Source organism: Mandrillus leucophaeus, unplaced genomic scaffold (assembly GCF_000951045.1).
Source record: "Mandrillus leucophaeus isolate KB7577 unplaced genomic scaffold, Mleu.le_1.0 Scaffold18, whole genome shotgun sequence".
Classification (NCBI taxonomy): Eukaryota; Metazoa; Chordata; class Mammalia; order Primates; family Cercopithecidae; genus Mandrillus; species Mandrillus leucophaeus.
Window position 1 is genome coordinate 2,024,913 of NW_012101809.1, and position 14,810 is coordinate 2,039,722.

The 14,810-nt window shown below is 37.3% G+C and overlaps 1 protein-coding gene across 2 annotated transcripts in view; it reads left to right on the forward strand.

Annotated features, from left to right (window-relative positions):
- FAM178A (family with sequence similarity 178, member A) overlaps positions 1–14,810 on the forward strand; it is a 68,053-nt gene that overhangs the window by 7,648 nt on the left and 45,595 nt on the right. For both annotated transcript variants that reach the window (XM_011977407.1, XM_011977406.1), the window contains exons 5-9: positions 4,548–5,536; positions 6,510–6,580; positions 9,479–9,601; positions 10,005–10,172; positions 11,155–11,257. In XM_011977407.1, coding sequence (XP_011832797.1) covers positions 4,548–5,536; positions 6,510–6,580; positions 9,479–9,601; positions 10,005–10,172; positions 11,155–11,257 — 1,454 coding nt within the window. The remainder of the gene's footprint in view (positions 1–4,547; positions 5,537–6,509; positions 6,581–9,478; positions 9,602–10,004; positions 10,173–11,154; positions 11,258–14,810) is intronic.

The following is a 14,810-nucleotide window of genomic DNA, read 5'->3' on the forward strand; positions in this document are numbered from 1 at the left end:
TCAATCTCTCTCTTATATGAATATTTTATGTATTAGTATATTTGAAATATTTGAAAAGTTGTAAAACAAATGTTCTCTACAGGCTGAACAAAGGAGGCCTAAATAATTATGAACATTTTGCAATTAATCACCTGACCTGAAGAGCTTGCTAAAGGGGATCCTACAAAACTAGAAAATAGAAGATTCAAGCACAAACACTGCAGAAGTTTGCAACAAGAAATGAAAGGTCTCCATAACTGACAGCAGTTAATAGTCTAGTGTATCAGATTTTTTTCCTGATATGATTATACACTTTGAAAAACAGGGAGATTCCCACATTCAGTAAGATACATTGGACATAATAATAGCTGACTTTCATTGAGTACCTACTGCGTGCTATTCCATTTTATGTGATTTTAATTCATTTGAACCTTATAACTTTATTATGGTGGTTTACTTTTAGAGATGGAAAAGCAGAAGTACAGAGAGACAGTTCTAACTCCTCCTTCAGGTTTCATCTACTCCTTCATTTTATTTGTATTTTAGAGGTTCATTGCATTTTGACCAAGCACCCTCAACTAGTAAAATCAATCTTCAATAGAAGGAACTTCTAGGATACAGGAATAAATCTGAAGTTTTGTGTGTTTTTTGTTTATTTAATTTTTATAATGTTGCTGATTTTATGACCAATTTTAATGAATTTTGACATTATTGTACAAGAACAGGAATTTCTCAGCCAGGAGATTGCTTCTTCACTCACTGTATTGCACATTTTTAATACTAAATACATGATCACTTTGCACCAAAGTTAATGGAAGAACAAAATATTATTTTATATAAGGGGCTGCTACTGGTGGTGTGGCTACCACATTATTCCTTTTCTTTCTTCTCTGACTTAAGATTTTAAAAACTTTTGATTTCCTGGATTTGCAAATTTCATTCATGGTGGCTAAAGTATAAGTTTCATTTATATAATCCCACCTAGCAAAGTTTTTGAGTACTGCTTGGAAAGGATGCTTTCTACATATTTTCAGAGGCTGACTTATGATGGTTGCCTTCACTTACGTTTTTATTACTAATATTTCTGCATGTATTTCATAATCACTAATAATTATAGCATTATACTCTTAATAAATATACATTTATACTTCAGTTGACTAACATCAACAGAATTTCAGCATATAAAGGACAAGGGGTTATTTCACTCTAGATAGCATAAAGAATGCTTATTGTGTCTGATGGCAAAGTTATTAAAAAATCCAGGCCAGGCACGGTGGTTCATGCCTGTAATCCCAGCACTTTGGGAGGCCGATGCAGGTGGATCACCTGAGGTCAGGGGTTCGAGACCAGCCTGGCCAACATGGTGAAACCTCGTCTCTACTAAAAATACAACAATTAGCTGGGCATGGTGCCCATGCCTGTCATCCCAGCTACTCAGGAGGCCAAGGCAGGAAAATTGCTTGAATCTGGAAGGCGGAGGTTGCAGTGAGCGGAGATGGTGCCACTGCACTCCAGCCTGGGTCACAGAGAAAGTACTCAATCTCAAAAAAAATAAATAAAAATAAAAATCCAAATGGTATGTCTTGCTCATCTTGTTAATACACTTATCAATTGTCATGGTGATGTATGTAATCACGCAATCATTAATCACATACAAGTTCAGGGATTTCAGAAGTAATGTTAGCATAGGCATTTGGCCCTTTGGTCTTCTAGAGCCCTGTCTTTTGGCTGAATTCTGAGGTGAAATTTAATCCGTTGCTTGTACATTTCATAACTGATTAATAACCAATCACCTATTAATGGCCATTGGATTTCTCCTTTTGCTTAAGATGGAGTCTCACTGTTTCCTAGGCTGGAGTGCAGTGGTGCGAGTATAATTCACTTGCAGCATTGAACTCCTGGGCTCAAGCAATCCTCCTGCCTCAGCCTCCCAAAGTGCTGGGATTACGGGGGTGAGCCACCATGCCCAGCCTCTTTTCTTTTTACCAACTCAATCTCTCTCTTATATGAATATTTTATGTATTAGTATATTTGAAATATTTGAAAAGTTGTAAAACAAATGTTCTCTACAGGCTGAACAAAGGATACAAAAATAATTATGAACATTTTGCAATTAATCACCTGACCTGAAGAGCTTGCTAAAGGGGATCCTACCTGCAGTACCAATTCACTTTTCTCTAATTCTAGATGATGAAACCTCGTAATAAGCTGACTTATCCTAAACATCTTCTACAAACAGTGTTTGTCTCCTCCTGGATCAACCCTGGATAATTCCTGAGCAAAGCAGGAATTTCTCCTCATTTCTTGCTGTATTTAAATTATCTGACTTCTCTAGAAAAATGGAACAGAACTCAAACTGGCAGCTCTGTAGCTCATTTTTTGTAATCTCATACTTAAAAGTGTGGTAATCAGTACCCCAAATCTTCTCTTTTGTTTAGTCATTTAATTTCTCATGCTGTGACCCCTGTCCTTTTTTATAAGACATTTAACCGCGGAAAACTGAATGGATTGGAATGATTTCCTCGAGTAATGGGAGATATCTGTAAAAGAACAGAGATAAGGGTATTTGTTAATTAATTAGTTAATTTCATTTTTATAAATTGAATTTTTCAGATTATATATTGATCAAGCTATCCAAATCATAACTGCTTAACTCTCAAGTTTGGTTTTGGGGGGCTTTATTTTATTTTACTTATTTTGACACAAGGTCTCACTCTGGTGCCCAGGCTGGAGTGCAGTGGCACAATTATAGCACATTGTAACCTTACGGGGCTCAAGCAGTCCTCCCACCTCAGCCTGCCAAGTAGGTGGGACTACAGGCACATGCCACCGCACCCGGCTAATTTTTGTAGTTTTTGTTGAGACAGTGTTTCACCATGTTGCCTAAGCTGGTCTCAAACTCCTGAGCTCAAGTGATCCTCCTGCCTCAGCCTCTCAAAGTGCTGGGATTATAGGCATGAGCCACTGGACATGGCCAAAAGATAAGAAATTTTCTGAGTAGAGAAGGGATTGATGGGGTTGTACTTTTTGTAGAGGCAGGGTTTCGTCTGAGCTCACGAACTCCCACCTTGGCCTCCCAAAGTTCTGGTATTACAGGCATGAGCCACTGTGCCTAGCCATTTTGGGTTTTTCAAGCAAACTCTTGGGGAGTGGAGACATCTGTCCATGTGCAGAAAATTTGATTTAGGGAAATCTGGTTTGGGGATGACCGATTGTATAAATAGTGAATTTTTTGTTTTTTGTTGTTGTTATTTTGTTTTTTTGAGGTGAAGTCTTGCTTTGGTACTTAGGCTGGTCTTGAACTCCTGGGCTCAAGTTATCTTACCACCTCAGCCTCCTGAGTAGCTGGGACTGTATAGGCACACACCACTGCACCAGGTTAAAGTGAATTTTTTTTTTTTTAATGGAGTCTCGCTCTCGTGCCCAGGCTGGCGTGCAGTGGCGCCACCTCAGCTCAGTGCAACCTCCACCTCCCAGGTTCAAGCGATTCTCCTGCGTTGGCCTCCCAAGTAGCTGGGAGTACAGGCATGCACCACCATGCCGGGCTGATTTTTGTATTTTCAGTAGAGACAGGGTTTCGCCATGTTGGGCAGGCTGGTCTCAAACTCCTGACCTCAAGTGGTCTGCCTACCTCGGCCTCCCAGAATGCTGGGATTACAGGTTTGGCCCACTGCACTCAGCCCACAATATGAATTTTTAAAAACTGGTTCATTCAAATGTATGTGGTTATTAAAGTACTTCAGGATGGGGCTATAATAAACATAGCTTACATTAGTTTCCTAGGGCTGCCATAACAAAGTGCCAAAACCAGGGTGTCTTAAAACTACAAAGTGTTGTTTCACAGTTCTGGAAGCTAGAAGTTTAAAATCAGGGTATCAATAGGGCCATGATGTCTCTGGCAACTCTAGGGGAGAATACTTCCTTACCTCTTCTAGCTTCTGGCTTTTGCCTGCAATCTTTGGCATTTCTTGACTTAGAGCTGCATCACTCCAGTCACACAGCATCTTTTCCTTGTGTATTTTCACTTTGTATTCCCTCTGTGCATGTCTGTCTTTGTCTCCAAATTTTCCCTTTTGTAAGTACACCAGTCATACTGCATTGGGACACACTGTGATTTTTTTTTAATGAGAGATTAATATTTATCTGCCTTCAACTGCTTATCCTATATGTGTTTTAAAGTACTATACATTTAAATGTAGAAGTGTTACATTTCTGCAACCAGGTTGTCCTAGGTCTAAAAGAATTTCCAAAAGTGCCTATGGAATCCTTAACTTGGTACCAATATACAGTCGTTTGTTTTAGGGAGTGACATCTTTAATTCTATTAAGGTGGTAAACTTTTCATAGCTTTGGAATTAAAAATGAGCATTTGTCATTAGCTTTAAATTTCTTGGACACCAGTATTTATCCAGTTGATAAATAACATTAACTCTTTTTCTGCATTCCATACATGGTGACTAATCTCAGCCTTAATACTTAGAATTTTAAACATTCTAGACACTCACTGAATAAACTTTATTAAAGTTGGAAAGTATATTTTTCACTAATCTAAGAAAAATTAAATTTTAGCAGGCGCTAAGCAGAATAAATTCCCTGAAAAAAGAAAAAGGAACTCTGTGGACTCAGATCTGAAAAGCACAAGAGAATCTATGATACCAAAAGCAAAAGAGTCCTTCCTTGAAAAGCGTCCTGATGGACCACATCAGAAAGAAAAATTTATAAAACATATTGCACTGAAGACACCTGGTGATGTGTTACGCTTAGAAGATATATCCAAGGAACCGAATGATGAAACTGATCGCTCTTCTGCAGGCTTAGCACCTTCAAATTCTAGCCACCATTCTACCAGGAATAGTGACCAAATCCGAGTGGCAGGTGCCAAGGAGACTAAGATGCAGAAACCCCACTTACCTTTACCTCAGGAAAAGTCTGCAATTAAAAAAGCTAGCAACCCTCAGAAAAATAAAACCACTAGCTCCATGACAAAGGAGAAGGAGACAAAACTACCTTTACTTTCCCATGTTCCAAGTGCTGGTTCCTCTCTAGTACCATTAAATGCTAAAAATTGTACTCTTCCAGTTTCTAAAAGAGATAAAGAGCGTTCCTCATCTAAAGAATGTTCTGGGCATTCTACAGAATCCACCAAACACAAGGAACACAAAGCAAAGACTAATAAGGCTGATTCTAATGTATCTTCAGGGAAAATTTCTGGGGGACCTTTGCGCTCAGAATATGGCACTCCTACAAAGTCTCCCCCTGCTGCTTTGGAAGTTGTGCCATGTGTCCCAAGCCCTGCAGCACCTTCAGATAAAGCCCCTTCAGAAAGAGAGAGTTCAGGAAATTCCAATGCAGGTAGCAGTGCACTGAAACGAAAACTAAGGGGTGATTTTGATAGTGATGAAGAAAGTTTAGGTTACAACCTAGACAGTGATGAGGAAGAGGAAACATTAAAGTCACTGGAAGAAATCATGGCTTTGAACTTCAATCAGACTCCTGCAACTACAGGAAAGCCTCCTGCTCTTTCCAAGGGGCTTAGATCTCAGTCATCAGACTACACAGTAAGTAGTTCTGTGACATTTATCTTTACTTGAAGAGGGAAAGATGATTAGTGAAAGGGGTGGATTATTGGAACTTACTTTAAAATTTAGTGTTATAACTCATAATTGGACTGAAAATGGAATAGTTCTTGTTTGGTAAATGAGTTTCCATATCTTCAGTTTTATTACTGTTAAGTCAGTGGTCTCCAAACTCTTTTGATCACACACACTTTTATTAGTAAAAACAATTTTTGAGCATGTACCCCGACATATATGTATACCTTTAGATTACATGTACCACTATGATACTGTGTACTTTCTAAAGCATATGCAAAAACAGAATTTAAAAGGAAGAAGAGAAAAATAAGTATTTTCCTATAGAAGTTACGTAGAAGTTACTATAGACTAAGTTCTACTGGAGTCTCTATAGAAGTTCCATATAAATAGAAGTTCTATTATTTTCTTCCTGCACCCCAATGGATCACCTTGCACACCCCCTGCTTTGGAGACCACATCTGTAAATGAAGGTAGTGTGTAGAAATGTTGTTGATTGTGGTGTGCAATTTTATTTATAAAGTGCTTCATTCTATCTTGGGAATAAGCTGAATTAAATTCTAAGATGTCTGTAAAATTTGGTGGGGAAGGTGTTAATATTCCATGGTAACACCTAAAAATTAGTAGTTTGATTCTACTAAAATAGAATTTAAAAGTAAAGACAGGGTAGCCACAGAGTCCTTGAGTGTTTGCAGTCACATCTCAAAGTTAGCAGGGTTTTATAAGTACTGTCTTTCCTAATAGGTAGTAAAATCAATTTGTCTGCAGTGCAAAATACTGAATTTAAAGCATGATGGTGAAAATTATCCTTTAAGAAAGGTTTTATCCTGGCCCAGATTATTGAAATAGAAAATAGTCTTCCATACCCTTAATTACTTAAAACATCCCAGTTCTTCTACTAAGACATGTTGTAAAGTATTTCTAAATTTTCTTGTTTTAGGAACATGTTCATCCTGGAACTTACACAAATACCTTAGAGCGTCTAGTGAAGGAAATGGAAGACACACAAAGGTTCGTTAGCATAAAGATTAATTTGCTAAATTTAACATTCTGCTTGTTTGTGTGGCTTACTTTTAATTTACCTTTTTAAAAAAATCGTGAGAAATTAGCATGCATTTTGGACTCTGTTGTCAACTGTGTTAGAATAAGATATGTTGGCTGGACACAGTGGCTCATGCCTATAATCACAGCACTTTGGGAGACAGGCAAGATTACTTGAGCCCAGGAATTCAAGGCTGTGGTGAGCAGTGATGGCGCCACTTCACTCCAGCCTGGGTGGCAGAGTGAGACCCAGTCTCAAATGAAAAAAAGAGGCCTGGTATGGTGGCTCATGCCTGTAATCCAATACTTTAGGAGGCCAAAGCAAGCGGATCTCTTGAGCCCAGGAGTTTGAGACCAGCCTGGGCAACATGGTGAAACCCCATCTCTACAAAAAATACAAAAATTAGCCAGTCATGGTGCCACATGCCTCTGGTCCCAGCTACTCAACAGGCCGAGGTGGGAGGATCACCTGAGCCCAAGGAGGTCAAGGCTGCAGTGAGCTGTGATTGAGTCACTGCACTCCAGTCTGGGTGGCAGAATAAGACCCTGCCTCAAAAAAAAGGAGTAAGACGGGCTCTCTTCTTCATAGACTACATCAAAAGATCCAGGTTTTTATAGTATACTGGAGTAACTAATAATATAAATTCCTTTATGTTTATTACAACTAGTATCTGATAGCTGAAATTCTAGATCGAAAGTGTGGGTAGAATTTTTTGTGGTTTTTTTAAGGGAAAATACATATAAAATTTACCATTTTAACCATTTTTACATGTACAGTTCAGTGTACATGTAAAAATTAAGTACATTTATATGTTGTGCAACCATTACCACCATCTAGCTTCAGAACTTTTTCATTGTTCCAAACTGAAACTCCATATCCATTAAACAATAACTCCCCATTCTCCCCTTCCTACCACCCTCAGCAACTACTCTTCTACTTTGTCTCTATGAAATTGACTGTTTTAGGTACCTCTTGTAAGTGATATTATATTTGTCCTTTTATGACTGTCTTATTTCATTTAGAGCAGTGTCTTCAGGGTTCATTCATATTGTAGCATGTGTCAGAATTTCCATTCTTTTTAAAGCTGATAATTCCATTGTATTATGTCTATAACACATTTTCTTTAGTCATCTGTCAGTGGACCTTTGGATTGCTTCCACTTTTTGGCTACTGTGAATAATGCTGCTATGAACATGGGTATACAAATCTCTCTTCAGGTCTCTCCTTTAAATTCTGTTGGGCATATATACACATAAGTGGACTTACTGGATTATATGGTAATTCCATTTAATTTTTTGAGGTACCGCCACACTGTTTTCCACAATGGCTGCACCATTGCACATCTGCACCAACAGTGAACAAGGGTTCCAGTTTCTCCACATCTTTGCCAACACATTATTTTTTTCTATGTTTTTTGTTTGTTTGTTTTGATAATAGCCATCCTAATAGTAAAGTGGTATCTCCTTATTGTTTGGTTTGCCTTCCCTAATGACTAATGATGTTAACATATTTTCATGTGCTTTTTGGCCATTTGTTATACAAGTGGAGAAATGTCTTTTCAGGTTCTTTGCCTGTTTTTAATTGGGTTGTTTGGTGGGTGGGGGGGTTCACACAGGTAGAATTTTCTGAAATATTTCTATCAAGTTACTCTTTTGAGGAAAAAGTTTAGAATGATGATGAACACCGCTCTCCCCGCACCCCCCGCCCACCACACACACACATGAGAGAGAGATAAAAAAGTTGAGAATCATAATGATCTTAATGAAATTTATGTGACTAATTATGGACAGGTTTTGCTAGTAAGAGGGGAAAAATATATTCCTTGTTAATTCAAGGAATGTCCTTGAACATACCCTGGAGAACTTCAGTAACAGCTTAGCTGACTTGATTACATAGAAGTTGGTATGTGCTACATATCTCAAATTTGATAACCAAGTAACTAACTTTAGGAATTTTTCAGATGATTAGTAGTTCAAAAGCTTCCTCCTTTCTGAATTTAATTAGAGAACTTGTCTGTATTGTAAAATTCTTTAAATATTTCATGAATTCTTGTGATCTGTGATGTGGAATCTGAAGTTCCTCCTTTAAAATCGAGCACTTCACAAATGAAAGATAGGGGTACTAGTTTAATCAAATGATTGACCCTTTTCTGTAACGATAGAACAGTACATTTACTAGTTATTTACTCTTCAGCTGTACTTATCCACTGTTTGTGGCTGGGGTAAGAACCTTGTTTAAAATAACTTAATCTGGGAGAGGCAGTATAAGCAAGGACTCTGGAGCTAGACTCTCTGGCTATGAATCCCACATTCTTGCATTACAAGCTCTTGCAAGTTACTTTGCTTTTCTAATGTCAGTTTTCTTATCTATAAAAGGTGTATAAACTACTACATGGGGTTGTTGTGAGGGTTAAAAGAATTAATATGTAAAGCCCTTAGTACAGTGCCTGTCACATATTAAGTGCTTGGTAAGTGTTAGGTGTTGTGATGATGATGACAGTGACAACTACTGCTAGAAAGCCTAGTTAACTTACCAGGGTTTTTTTCCCATTCTGTAAGTGGTTTGGACAGATCATTCTTGAAGTTCTAGCTTTATGGAAATCCTCAAGTCTTTTATGCAATGGAACACTATTCTAATGCCACACTGGTAACTGGGTAAAAACCTGGCACCTAAAATATATCTGTTTTCATGAAAATTGTACATCATGATGTATTTGGGAGACATAATTTGACCTATAGTATAACAAAATTTGTCATATACCAGGGTACTTAATAAGGGTTTTCTTTGTGCTGCTTTTAGATATAAACTGAAGACTGTTTTTTAATATTCTTAGAGTAAACTGTTATAACATTCTTTCCAATTCTCAGGCTAGATGAACTGCAGAAGCAACTACAAGAAGACATAAGGCAAGGCCGAGGCATTAAATCCCCAATCAGAATTGGAGAAGAAGACAGTACAGATGATGAGGATGGCCTCTTAGAAGAGCACAGGTATAGCATTTTTCGTAATGTATTTTACCCTATTAAAGTTTTTACATTTTGTTTTGTTTTGTTTTTGTAAAATAAATGGGCCATCGATGGCTGTTAGTGAATAATTTATGATAGGTTTCTAATCTGTCTGTGATGGGTTTGAAAGGCAAATGTTAGGACCAAGTTTCATCTTTTATCTTTCCTCCTGGTTATTGTTTCTTTTCACGTAGACACATTTAGTGGCTTTTGACTAACAGCTTTTGACTAAAAAGTGGAAGAAGCAAAGCATACTTTTCTCATGCTAGTCTTCTAATTTGGGATTAACATTGGTTTAAAAAATAGTTTTCTTTGCACCCAGCTTTTAAATACAAAAGTATATGTAGTGTAACAATTTGGTATTGATTGACTTGTTTTTATGTTTCAGGGAATTTCTAAAGAAATTTTCAGTTACAATTGATGCTATTCCTGATCATCATCCAGGTGAAGAAATATTTAATTTCCTCAATTCTGGAAAAATTTTCAATCAGTATACCTTGGATTTAAGAGACTCTGGTTTTATTGGACAAAGTGCTGTAGAAAAACTTATTCTTAAGTAAGTAGAAAAATAGACATTTTACTTTTATATGTATAAAAAATTACTCTAAAACACTTCTGACTCATATAATCTTCTAAAAGGTTAATTTCTATTATGACCTATTAAGTTTCCTAATCCTCTTATTACTAGTGATCTTTATGTTTTCTTCTTTAATTATAGGAAGCAGTGTAGGATAGTTGTTTGACACATCACATGCCTTTATTAATTAGGATTGAGATCAGTATATAATAACAGTGACTGTCAAAATAATAGTGGTTTAAACAAGAAGTGTATTTGAAAGAAGTATAAAAGTAGCAAGTCCAGGGCTGGAGTGCCAGTTTTACCATATAATCTTTCTTCTCCAGCATTCTTAGCACCTAGCTTCGGGTGCTATTAGAGCTCCATCCTTTAGTTCAAATTCCCAGAAATTCCACACAGCATTTCCACACTCTAAGTTAGTTGAATAGAACTTAGTCAATATGGCCACACTTGGCCACAAGGGAAGCCAGAGAGTGATGTTTATTTCAGGCAGCTAGTGTTCGCAGCTACAAATCAGGGTTCAGTTACCAAGAAGAGAGGGAAAAATAGATGCTGGAATGTGCAGCTAGTAATCTCCACCACAATGCCCAAACTGATCTAATTTCTCTCAGTGCATGATATCTCAGCTCTAGAGAGATCACATCAGTTTTGCTGCCAATTTTTTAAAGTACTTCCCCAGTCTGAGACTTGATAGGCTGTCTCTCAACACTACCAGCAAATATAGCTTTGTCTACCAGTTAAATATGGAGCCTAGCCAACAGATTGGATCAGCTTTAGGCCATCAATTCAATTTATTTTATGAGTAACTCATCCATATTTGTGTAGAGTCCACCTCCATGGACTGAAGATGATTTGCTTGCTCATTTCTCTGATTATGTCAGATGTGATGGTGGTGGTGGTGATAGTAGAAGTATTTTGCCATGAAGTTAATAGTCATGTTGATTTTACTTTATTTTTTCAGATCGGGAAAAACAGATCAGATTTTTTTGACAACACAAGGTTTCCTTACATCTGCTTATCACTATGTCCAGTGTCCTGTCCCTGTGTTAAAGTGGCTATTTCGGGTAAGAGGAATGTTTGGAGGGTTATAGTTGCCTCCTACTATATTTCCAAGTCAAAAACTTTTAAATATAATTTTATTTGTACATTACTGCAGAAAAAAATTAATGTAGCACATCCATGATGTCAGTGACTTAGAATGTGGCAAAAAGAGTCAATGTAAAGAGATTATAAAGGAAGTGATAGTGTAGATAGTTGTACAGGACAGTCAGTGTTAGTTATACCTGAACCCTTCATCACAGTGATAAATCACTATTATAGTTAGTTTTAGAAGGGATTGTCTAATGCTTACATACCTAAATTTCTTTTTAACGTTTTTTTCATGTTTATGGTGGTACCTGTATACATTTTCAGAATTTTAATTGTATACTAATATTTCCCCATTTGTATATATGGTTTTTTTGGATGCAAATCCAACTGATTCTTTTCCCCATTCATATTTAACGCTTAAATCCACTTAAATAATTATCATAAATTTAAGATATGATAATTCCACAAAGTTAATTCAATTGGTAACTTTTTAAATATCAGTGGTATCATTGATGCTATGTATAGAGTTCTGGTATTACTCTAGATACTTTGGACCTTCATGCAGATTAATGTAGAAGTTTCTTACTCCTGACATTTGTATCACCCGGGCACAGTGGCTAAGGCCTGTAATCCCAGCACTTTGGGAGGCCGAGGCGGGCGGATCACGAGGTCAGGAGTTGGAGATCAGCCTGGCCAACATGGTGAAACACTGTCTCTACTAAAAATACAAAAATTAGCCAGGTGTGGTAGTGAGCACCCGTAATCCCAGCTACTCAGGAGGCTGAGGCAGGAGAATTGCTGAACCCAGGAGGTGAAGTTTACAGTGAGCCAAGATCGCACCATTGCACTCCAGCCTGGGGGACAGAGTGAGACTCTGTCTCCAAAAAACATTTGTATGGGAGAGCATGGAAGGGGCTTTTTCCTGTATAATAGCTTCTGTATCAACGAGTGCTATAGTAACTACCCAGTTAGATTGGAATTATCCTTCTTCCAAAGACAAGAATGATTATGAATGACAAGTTATTCTTGGCAGTGGCTCATGCCTGTAATTCTAGCACTTTGAGATACCAAGGCAGGAGGATTGCTAGTTCAAGACCAGCCTGGGTAACATAGCAAGACCACATCTGTTTAAAAAAAAAAAAAAAAGTTATTCTCAGGTTACTGAGTATTCTACTTTAATAAAATCCTAAATGTGTGAAAAATATACATTCAGGAAAAAGGAATCGTAGTATAAAAGAGTCCTTTACAATGAGTGTTTGCCCTGGAAATCCTATAACAAAAAGGAAGAAAGTATCAATGTTATCAAAGAACTGCAGCTATATATAAAGTGAAAAGTGGGAAAACATGGAGTTCTACTCTGGGTTTTATGATAGCATCAAGAAATCTCGTATTTAGTGAGAACTGGAGAGATATTCCAGTACAGCCTTTCATTTGTTGTTTTATATAGTTGGCATTTTGAGTGCCAGCTGTGCTAGGCACTGGAGAGAACAGCAATGAAAAAATCAGTGTCTCTGATCTCATGAAGCCCACGTGCTAATATAGAGGAGACAGACAATAAACAAGTGTGTGTGTACACATTTATAAGTGTATTATGTCGGATAAGTGCTATGAAGAAAATGTAGGGTAAGGTGGATACAGAGAGTACCAGGGTGAGAGAAAAAGTTTGCTTTTTTAAAGTGTAAAGTAGTTGAAGGTCTTGCTGTTAAGGCAAGATCCAAGTAAAGGAGTAGCTTGTCAATGTCACTCCTAAAGTGTTCCCTCACTGCCTCCACCGAAAATATGTGGACACATGCTCCAGATGAGGTCTGTCTTACCAGCAGTTTTCAGTGAGACTCTTGCCTATCTGAAGAAACCTACAAATTTCTACTTCTTACAGTTCAAAACTAATCATGCACCGTACTCCAGCCTGGGCAACAGAGCAAGACCCCATTTCAAAAAAAAAAAAAGAAAAACTTCATTTACTGTTGTGCCGGGGCTTCATTATTCTCTAATTGTATATATCGTTTCTTAAACCTCTGAGTAAGACTTTGCATTTATCTATGTTAATTTGCCTCTTGTTGATGTGGGTCCATCATTATAGCCATTCAAACCCTAATTATGACATACAAGCATACCTTCATTTAAGCAGTTTTTTAATAAATTTCATATTTATTTTCTGAAAACCAGACTGATCATTCAGTAAACACTTTCTCTGTGTAAGACACTTTGTCTCATTTCTCCTTTTTTGATTCCAAGTCAATTTTCATCATGGGAGGATTTACCAACTTGTAAGTATTTTTAGAAATTATGTCAATTCATTTTAATGCTATACTCCTAACTAGTATTTTGTAAGTTTAATTGTTAAAATGTAATTAAAATCCTTGCATTTTTGTGATTTTATCATGAGTATCTAAATGTAGTAGACCAGAAAAAGGTTAGAACTTATTTTTTTTAGCGATTTTCAAAAGGAATTCAGGTTTGATTGTGAAAATTTCGAGTAAAATGGAAAGGAGATTAAAATTTATTTATTTATTTGTTATTTATTTGTTTGTTTATTTTTGAGAGACAGTCTCACTCGGTCGCCCAGGCTGGAGTGCAGTGGTGTGATCTCTGCTCACTGCAACTTCCACCTCCTGGGTTCAAGCGATTCTCCTGCCTCAGCCTCTCAAGTAGCTGGGATTACAGGCCTGTGCCACCACACCTGGCTAAGTTTTGTATTTTTAGTAGAGACGGGGTTTCACCATGTTGGCCAGGCTGGCCTCGAATTCCTGGCCTTAAGTGGTCCCCCAACCTCGGCCTCCCAAAGTTATGGGACTACAGGTGTGAGCCGCCGCACCCAGCCTGAAATATTTTTAAAAAGAAGTTTCTGTCAGAATCTGTTTTGAGTGAACAATTTAAATTTTTTTAAATTAGAATAAGAAGGCTGAACTCCTCCCAAGTCCTAATTTCTGGAGCTGTTACATTTTAGTCAGTGTTTTCTAGAGTATTCTCTGCATTCAAAAATTGCCATGTAACTTAACATAAACAGAACATGTGAATATTTCTTATAACTTGTTTATTTCAGATAGCAGCAAATTATTGAGCATTTCATCTCAGAGTATTGATATGTTGTCCTTTTCATTGGCTTCATAGTATTCCTTTGTTAGGCTATACCATGATTTATTTAACTCAATCTCAACTGATAGACATTAGATTGCTGTGTATACTCCTTTACACATTTACTTATCTGAAATCAATGTATTTCCCGCCCTGGAATTTTTCACCCACCACAAAAAGACTGTTAGAAACCTTGTCCTATGTGTAACATGTTTGTGAATGGTGTTGCCTCCTAGTGGCAGAGCTTAACAGCACAAACATCTGCATAGCAGAAGTTTTTTTTCCACATAGATTGTGCTCAGAATGACAGGCCATATGACTGATTGAAAGTAGAGTTCAGGTTACTCTTTACATTTTTTTTTAATTTTATTTATTTATTTTTAAGACAGAGTCTCGCTTGATCTCCCAGGCTGAAGTGCTGCAGTGGTGCAATCTCGGCTCACTGCAACCTCC